Here is a 21,296-nt window from a genome sequence, read left to right on the forward strand (position 1 = left end):
AATTATTTCTTATTCTTTAAATCAGAGGTGCCCCAAAAATTTTCACGGGGGGGGGGGGGGGGTAGATGGGGCCAGTAAAAAACCAAATTGGTCCATGTGGTGACTCTGGGAGAGTTTAGCCTGTTGCTGTGTGTTGCATTCCTCCTTCATTCCTTTTTTATGAAGCTCTCATTCACTCGTTTTTCAATATAATTGCTGTAGTCTAGTGGGAATGAATGCCCTGTGAGTCATTCTCTTAGGAAGAAAAGTTCTGGTGCTCTCGTTTCAGAAGTAGGAGTTAGCCAGAGGAGTGTGTGTGTGGGGTGGGGTGGGTAGGGTGGTGGTGGTGGTGGTGGTGGTGGGGGGGGCAGCAGGATTTGGAGTCTTGATGTCATTAGTATTCTTGTGATTCAGTCAACTCATCTCTGATTGGCTAACAGTAACATGACTCTTCCCTGTCTTCGTTCACACTGCAATGTTGATGTTTAATCACCACAAATAACACAAGCCTGCCGTGTTGTGGAGCTTCTAATGCTAACTGTTAGCTTCTACTAGCCGAGATGTGCTCTGCTCTCTCCTGGATGCTAAATAAACAACAGCCTTCCACATCATCAGTCCAGATGGGTGAATCCATAAATGCTCATTTACAGAGTGATGTTGATCTGAGTGGCTTTTCTAGTCCAACAGTTTCCTCATCTATTTTCTATTAGCGGCTAACGCAGGAAATGGGGGTAAAAGAATATTTTCATGTTCTGCTTGCATGTAAAACTCTGACTGACTATTTCAAAAGAAAAGTATTTTACATTTCTCAGTGAAACTCACCTTCTGAAAAATAAAAGTCCTACAAAAGGGGGCATGGCCATGACACCCACTTAGGGCACCACTGCTCCACACTGAGATCATTCTCATTCTGAGTACTGTGCACTGCAGGTAAGATACTGATTCCTCACAACAACTTTACAGAACACTCAGTGGTTTTAAAGCACACACTTTCTGTTTCACATCGAGAGTGAGTAACTCTTAAATAAATAACACTAGATATGAAAGCACAAAGACAGTTTGTTTAGCTGTCTAAAACCAGTGAGACGTACATGTGTACGTTGAATTAAAATGTCATGATTAAGTGTGTATTTACCTGTTAGTATAAACTGTTGGTGCTTTTCTCGGTCCAGATGTGAAGTGGTGGAGATGAGGCCGGTGTATGGATTGATGCTGAAGAACTCGTAGCCCGGACCTGGCAGCAGACTGTACCACACAGCTGAGTTCTCCTCTAAAACGTAAAAACATTATTACATTTGAATTATATCCATCTGCTTCAGAAAAAAATTCATCCTCTATCTACTCATAAACACGCCTTTGATGTACGTACAATGCCATTGTTTCAGTTTATATGATTATTGAATAACAAAACAGTAAAAATCAGAAGAATGTTTCCATCTTTATTGGTCCGTTGTGTTTCAGTGAGCTTTTAAATGAAAACAGAGCCATGAAAGAAAGAAAGAAAAAATCACATGATGCCACATGTTGCCTTCAGATTGTCCAGCTTGCTAATGCTTTTTTCATGGTTATCCCATTGTTAGCCACATATCCAGTAACAGGCATCACTTGACCTCACAAGCTGTTTTGGTGAAGCTTAATGCTTCCCAGAAGCTGCATGCTTCAGCGAGGTTTGGTCCAAATGATCTCAGATCTCTATGGAGACTTCTTGGAAAGAGTAAGAGTGTGCCGATGCTCTAATTAACAGCAGCAGTAAAAACGGCTGCAAAAGCTGCAACAAGATTTAATGCTGCAAAATAAGAGTTAGTTTTAATTCAAATGCAGAAACTGCTCTATTGTTTAGTTTAAAAAACTGGAAAACAATCATTTTGGTGCTTTTTTTTTCAGGGGCCGCACAGGGGTGCAGCGGATAGCGCTGTTGCTATGCAACCTTAAGGTTCCTGGCTCAAATCCCGCTCTGGGGTCTTTCTGCATAAAATGTGCCTGTCTTCCTTGTGCACATGTGGGTTCTATGCAGGTACTCTGACTTCCTCCCACAGCTCAAATGTATGACTGTCAGACTGAATGGCCTCTCTAATTTGTCCATAGGTGTGTGTCTGTGATGGACTGGCAACTTGTCCAGGCTGTACCCCACCTGGTAGCCCGAATGCTGCTGTAGACCGCGACCCTGCATGGACGAGGTATAGATAACGGATGTGGGCTTTTAGCAGAACATGTTCCTTTTCTGCACACACTAATGTCAACAATCTACTAAATAAACACCTGAAAACCTTTCAACAAGCTTGCAGCTTATTGAAATTTCCTATAAAAATAATGTTTAAGGATCTAATTTAATGTATGTCACATTTTAAGCTGCATGTTGGGAAATCAGCATACATTAATAACAGTAATAACACACACCACCCAGTAAATCTCATTTAACTCTATATCTTATCATCTTTAGCTAAAAACGTAAAACATTGTCTTACATTTTTATTATCTTGGTACCAATTTTAGAGTATTGTTGTGTTTCAGTTTATGACATCGGTTGTTCCAAGTGTTCATTCAAAGTTCAAATGGAATTTATAAGAACACAAACCAAACAAAAGTCTGTTCCAGCTATGCTGGGTTGTAAAAAGCTTTATTGCCACACGTTCTGATATCAAACATCTTCTCCAAGTGACTCACAGATGGAAACTAGATCCTTCAGAGCTGCAGAACAATAGGCATCTTTAGTAGGGCTTTGTGGGACAAAAGCAACACAAATTATAATCAAATAAGTTGGTGGGAGAGCGGGCGAGGAGACGGATGAAAAATACCGCGCCAATTGGCACAGATGGCTTGGATTATGGCAATCATCCTGAGAGGGGACCTTTCACTTCTCCCAGAGAAGCTGTGTTGGTTCAAGTGGAAGCCCCTCCTGCGCAGAGCTGTCTGCTGCTCGACCTCCAGCTACAGCATAAAAAAACTCCCACCATCAATAGGATGAGATGCAGTGGAGGCCGTGAGCACAATGTGCTAAAATAAACACGTCTGACGCGTCGATTTGTGACTCTGAACAAGGGGTCGTGTGAGTGACACTCAAATGTAAAAGACAACAGCTGAGGAAAGGGATAGAGCTTCATTTAAACTGATGCTGGATTAACAAAATAAACAGTTATTGATTTAGGCTATTTTGAAATGTAATAACAAAAAACATTCATATAAAAAAAGAAACATTAATTAAGCTTCTAAATTGCTGCAGACAACTATTTGTTGACTCTTTTCTTAAACAATAGAACATCTGTTACGCTCCTAAGCCTATAACGAATCATTGCTTTGAAGGTTCTTAGGATTTATTTTCAGGGTTTTTTTCTCTGCATTTTGACTTTTGATGATGCAGATAGCATAAATCCTGCTGGTGGTTCCATCTAGTGGTCTAACAGGAACACTGCAGGCATAACTCTAAAATCCTTTAGTCATCACACACTGGTGAAATTTCCATCTCCACATTCGACCCATCCCCATGGAGAGTGTTGAGCTGGGAACGAGTGTCAAGCAGAGAGGGATTGGGTCCCGTTATTTAAGTCTTTGGTACGACCCAACCGGGATTTGAACCTCGATCTCCCAGCCCCAGGGTTGACCCTCATACCACTGGGCCACTAAGCTGGTATCCAAACATTTTATTTATTTCAGCATAACTCTTGCTTCACCGTATCTCAGAGAACGGAACTTCATACTCTCACTAGCTGCACGTTTATGGAATTTGATCATAAATAAAAAAAATGCTTTGGTTTGAGCAATTTTTTTCCTGTCATCAACTCTTTTAGAAACTGTTTGCTGTGATCATGACGAATGACCCACATTTGTAGCACCTTTCTGAGTTAGAGGACTCCAAAGTACTTTACACTACAGTGTATAATTCACTTATTCACACACACATTCACACACTGGTGATGATGAGCTACACTGTAGCCACAGCTGCCCTGGGGTGAACTGATTACCTGAGTCGTCGTCATTGGCAGAAACCCTGATGACCGTTTCTCCAGCGTCTCTGTTCTCCGCCACGCTGGCGTTGTAGGTGTTCTGACTGAAATCAGGAGCCTGGTCATTTACATCCCCCACCTCTACTGTCAGCGTCTGGGTGGAGGACAGCGAGGGGAGGCCGTGGTCCACCACACGGACAGTTAGACGGTGGGCATGACGGGTCTCGTAGTCCAAAGGGGCAGAGAGAAACAAAAGACCTGAAGAAGATGAAACACTTTAAACAAGACTGTCATAAAATGGAGATAAGTAAAAGTAAACAACATCGAGTACCTGTTTTTTCCTCCAGTGAGAACCGTTTTCTGTTTCCAGCAACAACAATGAAGGACACGGCCCCATTTTCACCTTGATCTCCATCTATAGCCACAAACTGATGCACCAGACTGCCCACTTCAGCATCCTCCATCAGCTGAACTCTGTCAGCTGAGACGAACACGGGCCGGTTGTCATTCATGTCCAGCAGGAAGAGCTGAACTGTCACTTCCGCCTGTCTACGCTCGTGCTGCCTTTCTGCCTGGTCGCTGGCAGTCACAATGAAAACAAAGCTAGAGGTGCTCTCGCAGTCCAGCGGCGCTGCTACAGTCAGACTGCCTGTTTCTGAGTTCATGTGAAAGGGGAAGTGTGACGCTGACCCACTGACTTCAGGGTCAAAGGTCAGAGTGTAGCGGAGGGCGCTGTTGGGATGAGTGCCGTCGGCGTCTCTGGCTTGAAAAGCAAACGCCAGGGATCCAACAGCAGCGTCTTCCCTCAAGCCGAACATCACTAGTTTATCGGGGAACCAGGGTGTGTGGTCGTTCACATCCTCCACTGTCACACTCACCAACACGGACACGTTTGCACCAGCAGAGAGATCAGTGTCTTCCGCTCTCACCACGAGGACGTACTGCTGAGCAGACTCATAATCCAGCATCTGGTTAACGTAGATGTCACCAGAGGAGCTGTTGATTCCAAAGTAAATACTCCCATCACCCTCAGCGATGGTGTACTGAAACCTGCCGTTATCTGAAGGAGATACAGATCCGATCACCGTTGCAGGCTCCGCGTCTTCCCTCACAGAGAAATGTCTCAGTGCCTGGTGTTCAGGGCTGCTGTGCAGATCCTCCAGTCCATGAACCTACAAGAGAGAAGCATGCAGGTAAATTATAATAAATTACTGTTTTATTAAAGATGGGGAACAAACATTTTATGAAAACCGAAAGAATAAAACAACAAAGGTACTGATGAAAATAGGCTGCAAGAACAAATCCTGCAACCAGTATGACATGGTTCATGGTTAGGGACAAAACACAATCTAAGAGATCTTTGGTATGTTCTTGCTGTGTCTAATTCCATTTTTAGTTCTTTTTTAAAACACAGAAAATGTATTTATTTATTTATTTATTTTACCTTGCTGACAGTTTCGTTTGCCGACTGCAACACTTTCTCAAAGCTGACGCTGATGGTGGCGTCACCAAGGAAGTGCCCCTAACCCTAATCCTAACTAAAAATCGAATTATAATCTAAGAGATGATTTTTAGCACATTGGGGCCTTTCATGTGTCTTTTTCTACTAGATACTTCTCTTCTTTATAAATGAGGAGATTCAGTAATTAAGAAAACTTTACAACCCTGACAAAACTTAGGTCCCAGTCCCAAAAAATAAAACAACAAAAAATTCCCAACCTCTTTCAACCCAACAAAAACATAGCACCACACGGGGGGGGGGGGGGGGGGGGGGGGGGTTGGGCCACTCCAAAAATTTCTGCACAAAAAAACTAAAATGTAACTTCTTCTTATTAACCTCTACCAAAAGCCACCCCCAAAATGTAAAGGGGCAATAGAATTAAAACATTTCTCGTGTTGCTGTTGAATATAGGCAATGAGCAACATTTAATGTAGCATAGCAACAAGTCAGAGCTGTGTCTGACCTCCTTCCTATGAAAAGAGTTAGGTTTAGTAATGCCGGATAATGTTGCAATGACCACAGGCAAACAGTCCGCTCCCTAACCCTAACCCTCTGAGAAATGTTGGTTCAACAAGTCATAAACTTAGGCGCACATTCACGTGTCCCAACCCACTTCAGAGTCAGCAATACACATAAATGTTTGTTAAGATAATGCTAACCGCAGAACAGTGATGGGACTTACGGCTCTTTGAAGGGAGTTGTTCATTTAGGAACCATTTCCCTAAAAGAGTTGTTCAAAGACTGGCTCTTTTGAATGAAGCGAAGCAATCTCCTTGAGAACAGGAAGGGACACAAAGCGTTTCTATGTACTGTAAGATGAAAAGAACGGTTCTCTACAAGGAATCTGATCTCATCATTCACTCATCATGAACGTCACATCACTGCCGCAGACCAACGCCAGCCCCAGTTACTGCTGACACCGGCCTGAGCTGCTAATGTCCTTGTCGGACAAGAGGAAAACCAAAAGAAAAATGCCGGAGCTCCACTCACATCCCAGGATGTACTGGAATATCCAGACAATGAATGAATGCCAGATGGATGCATAAGAGTGGTCCTTGCCACTCTTGTCCAAACCATCCAAACTGCTGCACCGTGTACCCCCCTACCCCACCCACCGACATTGGCCACTCCAACACTCACTTCCTTGTTTGTTGACTTACATTCTGTTTTGTTTTTGGGTTTTTTTGGTCTGGGGACCCGTTAGTTGACCCTATATTTCCAAACCAGACACAGCCTAGTCCCATATTGTGATATAAAACAATCAGAGCGAGTGAAGGGCTGATTGAGTGCATACAGCTAAACATGTTGGTGCAGTTTTGTATGCAGGCTAGTAGATAAACAGAGTTAAAGAAGCATGGATGAGGAGAAAAAACATGAAAAGAACAATTGGCAACTTTCTGGCCTCAGTGTCAGTTAACCATTACTGATGTGGACGAACCTCCCAGATTGTGTCAAGCTGGCACCTAACAGTGATAATACTTGAGTCCAATCTTTAGTTACATTACCACCTGAATGGTGATCAAGTACAGTAAATGCACAGACACAGAGACACATTAACAGCTTGTTTTAAATCTGATTATTCTGCTGTGAAAGTACCTCGCTCGGACTGTTCAAACATGTATACATTATTCATTGGAAGAATTGGCTTTGAAAGCATATATTAGTTGATTTCCCTCAGATATAACATAAACATCAGTTAGTGAGTGGAGAATAGATTGTACCTGAACATGAACCACTGCTGTGTCTTCCTGAGGAATGGCTCCGCTGTCCTTGGCTATTATCTTCAGAGTGAAGAATGCTTCGTGTTTTTGGTTGAAAAGATGAGTTGTTGTGATGTCTCCAGTTTTACTGTTGATCTCAAAGTCTCCTTCACCATCGTCTACTAAACCAATGGACAGACAAGTGCAACGGGGATGACCCTAGAACCTAACTGATGTCATAATTGTCATTGAATAACAACATCTACATCTCACCTGTAACCAGTGAATGGGTCACCGTTCCATTCTCCCCAGCATCCAGATCTTTGGCGAACATGTTTGTCACCAAGAATCCTGCTGGTACACCAGCCCAAATCTGCAACACACAACTGTGTTTTAATAAATTAGACGGCACGACATTGGAAATCTATACCAATACTAATGAGTAAAGTGGGCAACGTGAGTAAAAAATTAAATAAATAAAAGAGAAGTCCATCATTTCGTAAAGTATTGATGTTCATTTTTGGACTTTGAGGGCCTCCATCCTGCAAATGTTAGAGGGTTCCCTGCTCCACCACATAAAATTTTAGTCACTGAAAGATGAAAACTCTTCTGCTGAGCTTCATGATGTGCTAGGTAATTCAACTATTGATTCAGGTGTGTTGGAGCATGGAAACTACTGAAGCATGCTTGATAGTGGTACTCAATGTCCAGGGTTGGATGCAACTGGCTTAAAGAGACAATGTGTAGTTTTTACCATTAATCTCTGGAAACATCCATCGAAATGTTGTTGAAAATGAGTTAAATGATACCAAGTTGTTGAAATATATTGGCGGTGTCATAACATACAACCATAAAAATCAGATATAAATACATGAGAGTGGGTCTAAACTCTGGGCGACACCATATTAGATGCCCTGTTTCCTTCTTCGTGAGCCCATTGGGACAATATACATTTACTGATTTGTAACAAGCGGTTAAAAAAACGTTTGCGGTTCATTAACATTGTTTTACAGACAACAATCTGATGAAGTACTCCTCAAAAAGTGCACTCCCAGTAGGGCTGAGCGATATGGCCTAAAATCAATATCACAATATATTGAGAATTTCACCTCGATAACGATAAATGGACGATAACTACAGGTATGCGCAGAAACAAAAGTTGTCCACTAGATGGGGCCATCACATGTATTACGCTGAGTCACATTTTTGGTGGTACAGCTTCTTAAAGAGACACGGACGTTGCCAACCTACACACATCATTTCCTTTTTTTATTATTAAATTTATTGACATGAGAAAATGTTTCTCGATAAGAGTCAAAAATTTTGATAATACATTTTCGATTTATTGTCCAGAACTAACCCCCAGGGATGTTTGACCCTAATGGCCATCCGCTGGTAAGGTTTTATTTGAACACAAAAATACTGCTTGCTTGCAACGATTTAGGTATGTACGGCCACCTATTGGCCAGGAAAAATACTCACCGTCACTTGAAGTATTTTTCTCAGTTTTATAAAGAAATGTTTAAATTTCTTTATAAATACTTGTTTTGATTCTACATGTAGTAGAAAAAATATAAAATGTAATGACCAAAGTAAATATGATAAGTCTTACTTGAACACGGAGCTCTTTGCTGACCGGTAGATATCTAAACTGTGGAGGATTGTCATTGACATCAGTGACCAGAATGTGAACAGTGGCGGTGGCGTTGAGTCGCGGGTGACCCTGATCTGTAACCATCACCTTCAGACTGTGCTGGCTGTGCTGTTCCCTGTCCAATGCCACCCAGTTGATAATTTCACCTGAAAAACCAGAGAGGATGGAGAGGTGAAACCATACAGTTGTACAACACAAGAAAGTGACTGGTGTTTAACTACGAGGAATTTTACCAGTTTTAGCATTGATGCGAAAGAATCTCCCATCAGAGAGCAGAATGTAGGATAGCTGGCAATTTTTCCCAGAATCCTTATCAAATGCCTTTACTGTTCCCACAAGGCCTTGTGGTGATGAGCCCTCAGATACAGTGAAGTAGTACATCTCTCTGCTGAACACCGGAGCATTGTCATTAACATCCAGCACCAGGACAGTCACGGAGGCTGTCGCTGTGAGGTTTGAGGCCTCCCTGGATGTGGATAAAACCTGAAACTGGTACTTTGAGTCAGTCTCATAGTCCAGATTGCAGGACAGATACAACCATCCTGTCTTTGGATGAATACGAAAAGGAGCCAGAGGGAATCCTGTTTCTGACTGTAAAGAGTAGGTAAGGCCTGAATTGGATGTGTGAACTCCCCTGGTTCGGTGTGCTCTCACCTGGATGACCCGACTGTCCTTTCTGTAGCTCTCACCTATCTCCACTTGATAGACCAATGTCTCAAAGGCCAGGCTTTCCTCTGCAGCCGTCTGATCAATGTTTACTGAGAGGGCCAACGTGGCGCTAAGGGGGGGCTCTCCTTCATCTTTAGCTATTATTTGGAGATCATACTTCAGCTCATGACCCACCTCCAGACTCTGAATAAGTGAAACTGTCCCAAGATTAGAATCAATCACAAATGTACCATTTGTGCTAGTTTTCAGGTGATACTGCACTCTCCCATTAGCGTCGCTGTCATAGTCATGAGCATGAGCAATGAACAACACTGTTCCAGGTGGGGTGTTCTGGGAGACGGTGATGGAGTCGCTCTTTTTGGGGAAGACAGGAGCATTATCATTGACATCAGCTATGGTGATGTTAACCTGGGTGGTGCTGTAAATGGGGGAAGTGTCAGTGTAGGACTGAAGAACTAGCAGAACATATGGCTGAGATTCGTGGTCCAGAGGTTTAACAATGCTGATCAGACCAGATTTGGGATGTACAGAGAACAAACTGTGAGGATCTCCCGAAGAGATTCGATATGAAACAGATTCCACAACGTCTGTAAGAAAAAAACAATTAAATATGAATTACAAAATGTCAAAAAACACAAACTGGTTATTAAGAGTAAGCATAAATGCTTTTGCTAAACATCATTTTCAGTCACAATTTTTGTTTGGCATCTTGTCCCACAACTTTCAATGAACCCTATTTGACTGCATCAGGAATAAAGTGGAATAACTTTTACAGAATAACACCCTGTAGCATATAAACAACTTTTGTTCTTTGCATTTTATGAGATTTCCAATTACGTTTATGAACCAAAACAACCCTTAAAAATATCATCTGTGGGGTGGACATTACAATAAAATAATCAATTTCATCGTCAAAAATTTTGTTCTATTCAAATTTATTGGTTATCATTTGTTCTTAAAAAAATCAGGTTTAGAAATCTCACAAACTATGTGTTTAAAATATGTTTTGAATCATTTTGAGAACTAAATATATGAGTATTATCAGCAAACAGAATGAACTGTAACATTTTTGACACTTAACAAATGTCATTGATGTACAAACTAAAAAGCTTTGGTCCCAGCACTGAGCCTTGGGGAACTCCATGCTTTACTTAAGCCAATAAACATTCCTACTGTATCTTGTTGCATTTATGCTACTGCTACTACTTCTAGTGATGTAAAATATGTTGATTTTTTTATAATTTAATCCATAGTAATCAGCCAATTATAGCTCTGAATAAAATTATCTACTGTCAGGACAAATCCCTTTTAAAACCCATAATTTTGACTTTTCAGACAGTTTTTATCTTCACAAATCAAGAACAAAATCCGATTTTTTTAACAAACCCCTCACAAAATGTAATTACACAGATCAGAAAATCCCCATTAATCCCCTCCATTTGTTTGTCGCGCTGCAACACCGACCTCTGAAACAAGCTAACAGCTTAACACAAGCAGAACCCTGTCATTCCACTTTAAATTGAAGCCTTAATCTGTAAATTGATGGGACACCCTTAAATGACTGTCTAGTGTGATAAAGGGGTTTAGCTTTTAGGATGTCCTGTGGAGTAACAAGATGACTATAAAGAGATAATCCTAGAAGACTGGGGAGCCGTGCCCTTTGTAGAGTAAAGACACTGTTAGCTATTACATAAACACAATGAGGTAAATCGTTTGTCAAATTCATAAAGAAAATGGTAAACTAGAAAAAAAGGCATTTCTTGTGAGAATACAGTTTGAATGCTGGTGAGTGGGATAGAGGAAAAAACGGGTAAAATTGAATAAATAAATAAATAAAAACATATATACTTAGATGAACAAATTAATGAATACTGAAACAACTAACTAACTAACTAAGTAACTAACTAACTAACTAACTAACTAACTAACTCAAACTTTGTTTCTTATTCCTAAATCTTAAGACTTCTCTCCGGGGAAGTCTGGGGACTTTGGATTGGGCTCTCCAGTTTCTGGTACTAAGGTCACTGAGGTCGTCAAAAAGCTCCTTGGTGGCAAAGCTCCAGTTCTTGGACAAGATCTCCCCAGAGTTCCTTAAGGCTATGGATGTTGTGGGGTTGTGCTGGCTGACGCGGCTCTGCAATATCGCATGGACATCGGGGGCAGTCCCACTGGATTGGCAGACCAGGGTGGTGGTCGCTCTATTTAAAAAGGGGGGCCACAGGGTGTGTTCTAAGGTCTATTCACGGGTTCTGGAGAGGAGGGTCTGGCAGATTATTGAACCTCGGATTCAGGAAGAACAATGCGGTTTTTATCCTGGCTGTGGAACATTGAACCAGATCTACATCCTTAGGACGGTCCTAGAGAGTGCATGGGAGTTCGCCCAACCAATCTACATGTGTTTTGTAGATTTGAAAGGTACTTCTGGAGTATGGGGTACCAGGCCCTCTGATATGGGCTGTTAGGTCCCTGTATGACTGGTGTCAGAGCTTGGTCCGCATTGTCAGCAGTAAGTCGGGCTCGTTCCCAGTGAGAGTTGGACTCCGCCAAGGCTGCCCTTTGTCACCGATTCTATTCATAACCTTTATGGACAGGATTTCTAGGCACAGCCAAGGTGTTGAGGGGATCTTTTTTGATGGCCTGAGCTCTGCTTTTTGCAGATGATGTTGTCCTGTTGGCTTCATCCGACTGCGATCTCCGGCTCTCACTGGTTCGCAGCCGAGTGTAAAGCAGCTGGGATGAGAATCGGCTCCTCTAAATCCTGGTCTTGAGTAGAAAAAGGGTAGAATACCTTCTATAGGGAAGAGGTCCTGCCCCAAGTGGAGGAGTTTAAATATCTCGTGGTCTTGTTCACGAGTGAGGGAAAGATGGAGCGCAAGATCGACAGGCGGATTGGTGCTGCGTCTGCAGAGATGTGGGCATTGTACCATTCTTTGGGTAGTGACAGAAAGAATGACATTACAGATACAAGCGGCCAAAATGAGTTTTCTCCGCAGGGGGCTGGGCTCTCTCTTAGAGATAGGGTAAGAAGCTCGGCCATCCAGGAGTGGCTCAGAGTAGAACCGCTGCTCCTCCACATCGAGAGGAGCCAGTTGAGGTGGCTTCTAATTAGGATGCCTCCTGGACGCCTCCCCGGTGAGAACGTCCAACTGGGAGAAGGCCTAAAGGAAGACACAGGACACACTGGAGAGACTTTGTCTCACGGCTGGCCAGGGAACGCCTTGGGATTCCCCCAGGTTTGCTGGCCCAAGTGGCCAGGGAGAGGGAAGTCTGGGCTTCCCTGCTTAGGCTGCTACCCCTGCGACCCAACCCCGGATAAGCGGCTGAAAATGGATGGATGGATAAATGATTTCTAAAATGTATCCTTCTGGAATTTCATGCATGTTATATGTAACAGATGTACATATGAAAATGTTTAAATGCAGCATTTCTACGGAAGCGTAGAGCTGCCACCCACACAAAATAAAATTAGAGCAACATCACGTTATAACATCATAACTTTATTGATCCAACAATATAACTGTCATGTTTGTATGTTCTAACAATGAAATTTTCACATTTGTACAATATACATAGTATATTGTATGAACATGATAGCATATTGTAAAAATGTGAAAATAACACTTAGAACAATTAAGTTAAGATGTAATGTCGTTCTAATTTTATTTTTGCGTGAGTGGCAACTCTACGCTCCCATATATTTATCTCCAGTAAAATAGCTTTTCTATGTGCAAGTAAGGCCAGTAATCTGATTACTCAGACAAACTCCCATGTTCGTTCTTTAGCACGTTACTCAGGAATCAGGTGAACACTCACCAGTGGGGTTCTTGGCCTCCACTGTCCCCACAGGAGTCCCTAAAGCTGCATCTTCAGCCACTGTGAAGCTGTAGCGTGACCTCTGGAACACGGCTGGAACACAAGCACTCTGTAAAACATGGATGGTGACCTCTGCGAGCCGAGGTGAGGTCAAACCCCCTTCATCCTGAGCTGTTATAAAGAGCTTGATGCTGGCTGCACCCAGGTGGGTCAAAGAGGCGTTCAGGAAGAGCATTCCTACAAAACAAAATCAGTTATTTCACTAAAACCTGCTTTTTTCTCACACTTCCACTTGTGAGTAATATCTACTGCTTTATTTTGAGTTAGATTTATTGTTACATGGTCATTGTGCACAAATCCTAAAGCTTTTAGGCTTTTTGCTCATCCCCTGCTGAGCTGTGACACTGGCAATCATATCATGGGGATTTAAACAAATGTACAAGCTGTTAATCCCTGAAAACAACGGCTGCCAGTCACACAAGTTGCTTAAAGATTAGTGAGTGAACCTTTGTGACAAATCAGGTTGGAAAAGTCATTCCAACAGTCTATAATACCACCAATGCACAATAATGCTTGTGATCTTATGCATATTTTGTATACCTGTTTGTTTTTCCAGGGCAAACAAGTTGGACATGTCTCCAGGCTGAACGCTGTAGGTGATCCGTCCAAACCTGCCAGAGTCTCGGTCCGTAGCGATGACGGTAACGATTTCCGTCCCAGGAGGAGCGTGGCTGCTGATGCTCATAGTGTACTCCTCGGGGTTAAACACTGGTTGGTTGTCATTCAGGTCTTCTATCTCAATATGCACGTACATTTGAGCACTCAGGCCTCCCTAACAAAAGACAAAAGAGATTAATGACAAAATGGTAAGTAAGCCCCTGATTATGTCATGATTATGGGTCAGAATCCACTCACGGGATCTTCAGCCTTGACCACAATGTCGTAGACCGTCTGTCCCGAGTCTCGATCGATGTCGTGCGAGACACACAGCTCTCCTGTGTGTGGCTGGATTTGGAAGAGAGGGTGTTTTTCCTGACTGTCAAAGCCATCAGACAGAGAATACAGCAGCATGCCAAACTCAGGGCCGTCAGCATCAGATGCAACAACCTAAAACAGCGACAAACACAGGAATGTAGACCTCATCACAACTGCTTTGTTGGATTTTCTTCCCTCAGACTGAAACTCCATCCATTCGTCCATTATTGTCATCCCAGTTGGACGTGCCTGGAAAACCTTACCAGGGGCGTCCAGGAGACATCCTAATCAGATGCCCAGGCCTCCTCAACTGGCTCCTCTCAACGTGGAGGAGCAGCGGATCTACTCCAAGCCCCTCCCGGATGAGCTTCTCACCCTATCTCTATAAAGGAGAGCCCAGACACTCTGTGAAGAAAACTCATTTTGGCCGCTTGTATCTGTGATCCCGTTCTTTCAGTCACTACCCAAGGCTTGTTACCATGGGGGGGGGGGGGGGATAGATCCACTGGTAAATCAAGAGCTTTGCCTTCCGGCTCAGTTCTCTCTTCACCACGACAGATTGGTACAACGCCTGCATCACTGCAGACGCAGCAGCAATCCACCTGTTGATCTTGCACTTCATCTTTCTCTCACTCAACAAAACCCAGAGATACTTAAACTCTTCCCCCGAAATCAATGTGATGCGTCCGAACACCGTGATATAAGAGTAACCAGTAGGTGGATTTGCCAAAACAAGTGAGACACACTCACCATGGTGACTCCATCTCTGGCTTAGAGGCCTTTTGTACCATCTTATGTACCTCAACCAGTTACTGATCTCTTTGATTGACGCCATGTTTGTTTTGGTTGTACCCACAAGCCCAGCTCTCTGTCCGGACTGAGTAGTCTAGTGTGCCCCCTAGTGGAACACCCCAGTACTACGTGCTGTGCAGCAGCAAGTATTTGAAAACAGACACAACCTGCTGCCTGTGTCAATGCGAGGTTCAACAGCAAGTACATCACGACCCTAAGGGGTGGCCGGGGGGGGGGGGCATGGCCACCCTTGGAAATTGCTAGCCACTCCACTGGCCTCATATTCACGTTCAAACAAACCATACATTCATCAGGACACAAATGTAAAAGCCAATAAATAAATGAAGATTTATTGATCAAATAAATCAAAATTAAAAAAAAAGATGTGGCTGATTTAAAAAAACTTTAAACAACAGTTGACAGCGCTGGTGCTACGCCCACACGCTTCACACACCAAGCGTAGGTCAACAAGTGGGGGGCACCAACCGGTCAAGCTTCTGTGAGGCACTCCGTACATAGAGCACCACCAGCACCTCCTCACCCCCACCCTGCTCAGGTTCAGACAAATGCTGTAGAACAGACTCACAATGCACCATACCACAAAACGTTAAACTATTATGACTATCAAGTTAAGCTTTCAGACAGTTTCTTTTTGATTATAAGAGTTTTTCATAATTGATCTGGTTTTGTGTGCCAATTATTTCATGGACCTTATTTTACATTAGCCTTTGTGCAAACTCGTAAATCCCTTCTTTTGTCCGTTAAAGAAGGTCAACACAATAAAAGCATAAAAACCTATCTTCCAATCACAGAGCGAGGACTATCTCAAAGATCAAAGGAAAACACACACCAAAGGAAAGCCAGAGCTCGTCTCCTGTCTGACTAAGCTCATGACAGTTTTTTACAGTGAAACGGCTCGCTTTCCCGTCATAAAGAGGACAACACCTCAGAGGGAATGAACTCTGATCACAGGAAGTTTAGAAGAGATCAGGTCAAGGTCTGGTTAGACCTGAGCTGTAGCTCACTAATCAATTGGTTAAAGAGTGACGTCTGGTCATCCAGTGTACTGCCTAAAACATCATCTATTTACCTTCTATATCCACTCCAGGGTTATCATGTTGATTCAAAACAAAACAAATTATGGCTATAATAATAATAATAACAGTAATAGTAATAATAATAATAATAATACCAATAATAATAATAACAATAGTAATAATAACAATAACAATAATAATAATAATAACAATAGTAATAATAATAATAATTATTATATATTTTTTTATATAAAGAACAAAGTTCTGTAATTAAGAGCTTTGTTTGTGATGCTTGTACCAGGCTGCAGGAGATTGGCACTGAGCATCACATCTGTCATATGAAGCAAAGCTGACAAGGCTGCATGTTCTCTCTCTCTCTCTCTCTCTCTCTCTCTCTCTCTCTCTCTCTCTCTCTCTCTCTCTCTCTCTCTCTGTGTGTGTGTGTGTGTGTGTGTGTGTGTGTGTGTGTGTGTGTGTGTGTGTGTGTGTGTGTGTGCGTTTACAGGAAAACACTGACGCCTTTGTACAAACAGACTAAAAGGGGCACTTTTGTCTGACGAGACGTAAAATAGACAGAGCGAGTTGGAGTTTGTTGCGAGGACGTTTTAAACAGCTGAGTGGTGCACGAGGAGGGCCCTCCTAGTCAGAATAATTATTCGAAATTTCACAAGAAATCAGAAAGATTTGATAAGATTGATGAACAGTTTTAAATTGGCTTAGTTCACAACAGCCTAAAACGTTGCAGGTGAGATTCTTAAGTGTGGATCAGTGGTTCTCAATCCTGGTCCTGGTGGGCACAACCCATATCCAGCATGTTTTTGTTGTTTCCCTCCTCCAACACCCTTGATGTAGTGGTTGATTCACCTGTGCAGCAGCTCATCAAACTCTGGAGAAGCATGTATGTCACCTGCTGATTGAAATCAGGTGTATTGAAGCAGGGAGACAACAAAAACATGCTAGATACCGGCCCTCCAGGGGCAGGATTGGGCACCACTGGTTTAGATTATTGATCAGTGGAAAGAAACCTCTTAGGATTCTACATGTTTATAAATGATAAATGACCTGCACTTGCGCGTTTCTGATTCAGAGGGTTAGGATTTCTTGAATAATTATTCTAACTAGAAGAGCCTTCTTTGGAAAGCATGCACTACTCAGCTGTTTGTCCTGATTTTAATGCTAGAAATAAATATTTAAAGGAAATGTAAAGTGCAGGAAGAAAGATCGACATCCTGTGATGGACATGAATTACTGCAGTCCATGTTTTAGATCAAATGCTGTAGCGTTAGATCGCTGCAGACTTGGCAACCCTTCAGGCTCACAAATTGTAAACAGTAACTACATCCCTCTTTGGCCAGTTTCAAAGGAAAAAACCTGGCAACCCCCACCCAGCTGAAAGTGAAATCTGTGCCAATGTAACATTCCTTCCAACATGATCGAAACATTAGACTGTTTTGTGAGTATTTAACTGTAGAATTCTTACTTATTGCACCTTTAAATAAAAATATTAATGTTCAACATCAACTGACTGAGATGATTATGAATATTTTACAGCTACTGTTGTGTGTGTTATGTAATAATCCAAGCCCCTGCAGTTTTATGAGTTAACTTTCATGCTAGATGTTTCGCCAACATACTTGTAAAAAGCATTTTCCAACATCAGTGTGCTCGGGTATGGACACGTTGTACAGCTGCTGCTGGAACACGGGCTCGTTGTCGTTAACGTCCTCCACCATGACGGTGACGGTGGCTGTGGACGACAGAGCCGGCTCCCCTCCATCTACTGCCAGCACGAGGAAACACACCTCCGCCTGCGTCTCTCTGTCCAGAGCCGAAGCCGTGGTGATCAGACCCGACCCTGGGTTGATGCTGATCATGTTGTCCTGCTGGGACTTCAGGATGGAGTATTTGATGTCTGAGTTGTGGCCTTCATCTGCATCTGTGGCCTGAATCTGTATGAGGGAACTTCCCTGAGGAGCATCCTCGCTGATGCTTATGGTGTACACGTCCTTCTCAAAGACTGGATGGCAGTCGTTAGCGTCAGATACTTTCAGGAAGAAGACCACCTCACTGCTCATGGGAGGACTTCCAAAATCAGATGCTTGCACCTTCATCTCATACAGATCCTTCTCCTCCCTGTCTAACTCTGAGTCTACACACAGAGCAAACAGGAAATCATCTGTTTGCTTCAGAGTGAATTTCCCCTCCCCTCCTTGCAAAGTAACAGTGACTCTCTCATCCCCAAAGTCTGGGTCTGACACTGAAATCCGGGCAACATAGTCCCCGACCGCTGCTGCCTCTGACACCTCCGCGTCTCCTGACTCACTGAGAAACAGTACACTGATGGTGGGACTGTTGTCGTTGATGTTGAGCACCCTGACTCCCACAAACGTGCTGCTGTACTCAGGCTGAGCTCCGTTATCTCTCGCACTGATGATCAGCTCGTGGAACAGCTGGGCTTCAAAATCAAGCGGTTTGTCCAGATAAATCAGTCCGCTGGTTTTGTTGATGGAGAAAACGTGGTTTGGGTCACTCTGCCGCCTGTTGATCTCATAAGAGATTCTGCCGTTGTCAGCCAGGTCACGGTCGGTGGCGTGCACCTGACAGATAGCTGACCCAGTTGGAGCGTCCTCTCGTACTGAGGTGTGGTATTCAGTCTGATTGAACACGGGAGGGTTGTCATTCTCATCCAGGACATGGATGTTGACTTGCTGGGTCCCTGTCCTGACTGGGATCCCCCCATCAAAGGCCTCAATGGTCAATACATAAAAGTCTTGCGTTTCTCTGTCCACTCTTGTGTTAAGAATGAGATCCAGACTGTGATGGTTGTCAGATCCATGCCGAAAATCCAGCTGGAAGAGCTCACCCATCTCCCTCTCTCTGATCCTGTATCCCTGGGTACCAAACTCCCCCTCATCCTGGTCCTTAGCCCCTTCCAGCTGAAATAGACTCCCCAGTGGGCTCAACTCTGACACCTCCAACTTCACTTCTTTAGTGGGGAACACAGGTGAGTGGTCGTTCACGTCCTCCACCTGGATTCTCACTCTGACCATCTCTCCTGTCAGAGTGGCTGCCACGAACTCATACCGGTCCCTGCTCTCCCGGTCCAGGATCACAGCGGTGGAGATGATGCCAGTGTCTGCGTCTACCTCCAAGTCCCTGAGCACGTACGAGTCCCTGCTCTCTGAGATGAAGAAGCCGGAGCTGGGTCCGCTCAGAACCGCTCCCAGATCCCCCACGATGGTCTTCGCAGGCAGGCCCTCCTTCACAGAGAGCGTCAGACTGAACACCTGTCCGAGCGCTCGCACACAAAGCAGCGCCAGGACCAACATCTGGATCAGCGAGGCTGCGGCATTCCTCCTGCGACCCATCACCCCTTTACGCACGGTTTCGTCAACTCCCGTGTTTAATGAAGACGTCAGACCTCGACCCCTCCGCGCCGAAAAAACTCAGTCAGGCTTTAGAGCCATTAAAAAACAACTTTTATTTGCGCGCAAGAGATCATTCAGCAACTTAGAAACTCAAATGAAACAAATGTTGCGCAAATCTCCTTTGGTGCCTGAGTCAACATGGCACCTCCAAGTGCCAAACGTGCAATGAGCGGCTCCTCCTTGCAGACAGCACGACCCACGCTGACAGCTCCATCTGGGGCCCAGATTAGTTCAGATGTAATTAGGCCGACGGATTACACGTTGCGCATTATGTCTGACCTGCTGAAGATCAAACTTGGACACTGGACAAAAGAGAGGTGTGGGGTGGGGGTGGGTGTGGGGGGTGGGGCTTAAACAATCGAGCGTTGCAGGTTTAACGGGATTTGAGCAAGACGCGCTGAAAAGGTGTCAGAGTGGCTCCCTCTGCTGGCGAAGCAGAGCGACACCGGAGTCAAACTAAATATTGATTAAAACTGAAGTATAAAGTTAAATGTGAATGTTTACAATCAAATCAAAACAACATTTAATCTAAATGCTGAAATCTATGTGGGGATGAGGCCATTTTAAATGTAAATATAAAGTTAAAGTGGATTTTTTATGCTGTCCAATTGGAAACAACCTTCAAAATAAAATGGAGACAAGAGATCCCCTAAATAAAATATAAACAACTCAGTGATTTAAACTGAAATCATTAATAAATGTACAGGACGAGCCCCCCCCCCCCCCCCCCCCATTTGTTGCATTTAAATGTGTTCTACAAATAAACGTGATTTGACAAGATAAATAAAAATGAAAAAGTTGCAAACTCTATTTTTTGGATGCGAGACATGCAGGTTTAAAACTAAATATGTACCCGGCCCATTTATATTTAACATTTAAACTTGATTTTACATTGAAATTTGTTTCAAAAGTGAAAGATTTTTATCTGCAGCACAACTGTCAGAAATAGATGTAAAATTAATCGTAAGTGAAATAAATCTGAGCAATTAGTAAAACTAAAAGATTTATCTTTTAAATAAACTTTAATGCTTTAAATGCTCTTATTTGGATCAAATTCTATCAACCTTCATTTTTATTTGCACCTTTACTCAACCAGGAAAATGGTAAATGGCTTTTATTTGTATATTGTCTTAGGGTTCGACCGACCCCCAAAGGTGCTTTACAACAGTCATTCCTTCACACGCTGGTGGGGATGAGCTACAGTCAAGTCCATAAATATTGGGACATCGACACAATGCTATCATATTTGGCTCTATACACCACCACAACGGATATCAAATGAAACGAACAAGATGTGCTTTAACTGCAGACTGTCAGCTTTTATTTGAGGTATTTACATCCAAGTCAGGTGAACGGTGTAGGAATTACAACAGTTTCATATGTGCCTCCCACTTGTTAAGGGACCAAAAGTAATGGGACAGAATAAGAACCATAAAACTTATACATTTCAATACTTAGTTGCAAATCATTTGCAGTCATTTACAGCCTGAAGTCTGGAACACACAGACATCACCAGACGTTGGGTTTCATCCCTGGTGATGCTCTGCCAGGCCTCTACTGTACTGCAACAGTCTTCAGGTCCTGCTTGTTCCTGGGGCGTTTTCCCTTCACTTTTGTCTTCAGCAAGTGAAATGCATGCTCAGTGGGATTCAGGTCAGGTGATTGACTTGGCCATTGCAAAACAGTCCACTTCTTTCCCTTCAGAAGCTCTTTGGTTGCTTTTGCAGTATGCTTTGGGTCATTGCCCATCTGCACTGTGGAGCGCCGCCCAATGGGTTCTGAGGCATTTGGCTGAATATGAGCAGAT

At 43.2% G+C, this 21,296-nt stretch overlaps 1 protein-coding gene across 3 annotated transcripts in view; it reads right to left on the reverse strand.

Annotated features, from left to right (window-relative positions):
• Positions 1-19,798, reverse strand: part of dchs2 (dachsous cadherin-related 2) — a 38,268-nt gene extending 18,470 nt beyond the window's left edge. For 2 of the 3 annotated variants that reach the window (XM_054743736.2, XM_015964046.3), the window contains exons 1-11: positions 17,696-19,798; positions 14,173-14,364; positions 13,858-14,089; positions 13,258-13,494; positions 9,009-10,031; positions 8,734-8,921; positions 7,395-7,494; positions 7,143-7,303; positions 4,252-5,092; positions 3,939-4,178; positions 1,115-1,249 (exon numbers count right to left, since the gene is read on the reverse strand). In XM_054743736.2, coding sequence (XP_054599711.1) covers positions 1,115-1,249; positions 3,939-4,178; positions 4,252-5,092; positions 7,143-7,303; positions 7,395-7,494; positions 8,734-8,921; positions 9,009-10,031; positions 13,258-13,494; positions 13,858-14,089; positions 14,173-14,364; positions 17,696-19,429 — 5,083 coding nt within the window. In that variant the 5' untranslated portion in view covers positions 19,430-19,798. The remainder of the gene's footprint in view (positions 1-1,114; positions 1,250-3,938; positions 4,179-4,251; positions 5,093-7,142; positions 7,304-7,394; positions 7,495-8,733; positions 8,922-9,008; positions 10,032-13,257; positions 13,495-13,857; positions 14,090-14,172; positions 14,365-17,695) is intronic. The other variant, XM_015964057.3, reaches the window with a different exon arrangement.
• Positions 19,799-21,296: the final 1,498 nt, after the last annotated feature.

This window comes from Nothobranchius furzeri, chromosome 4, assembly GCF_043380555.1.
Source record: "Nothobranchius furzeri strain GRZ-AD chromosome 4, NfurGRZ-RIMD1, whole genome shotgun sequence".
NCBI classification, from domain to species: Eukaryota; Metazoa; Chordata; class Actinopteri; order Cyprinodontiformes; family Nothobranchiidae; genus Nothobranchius; species Nothobranchius furzeri.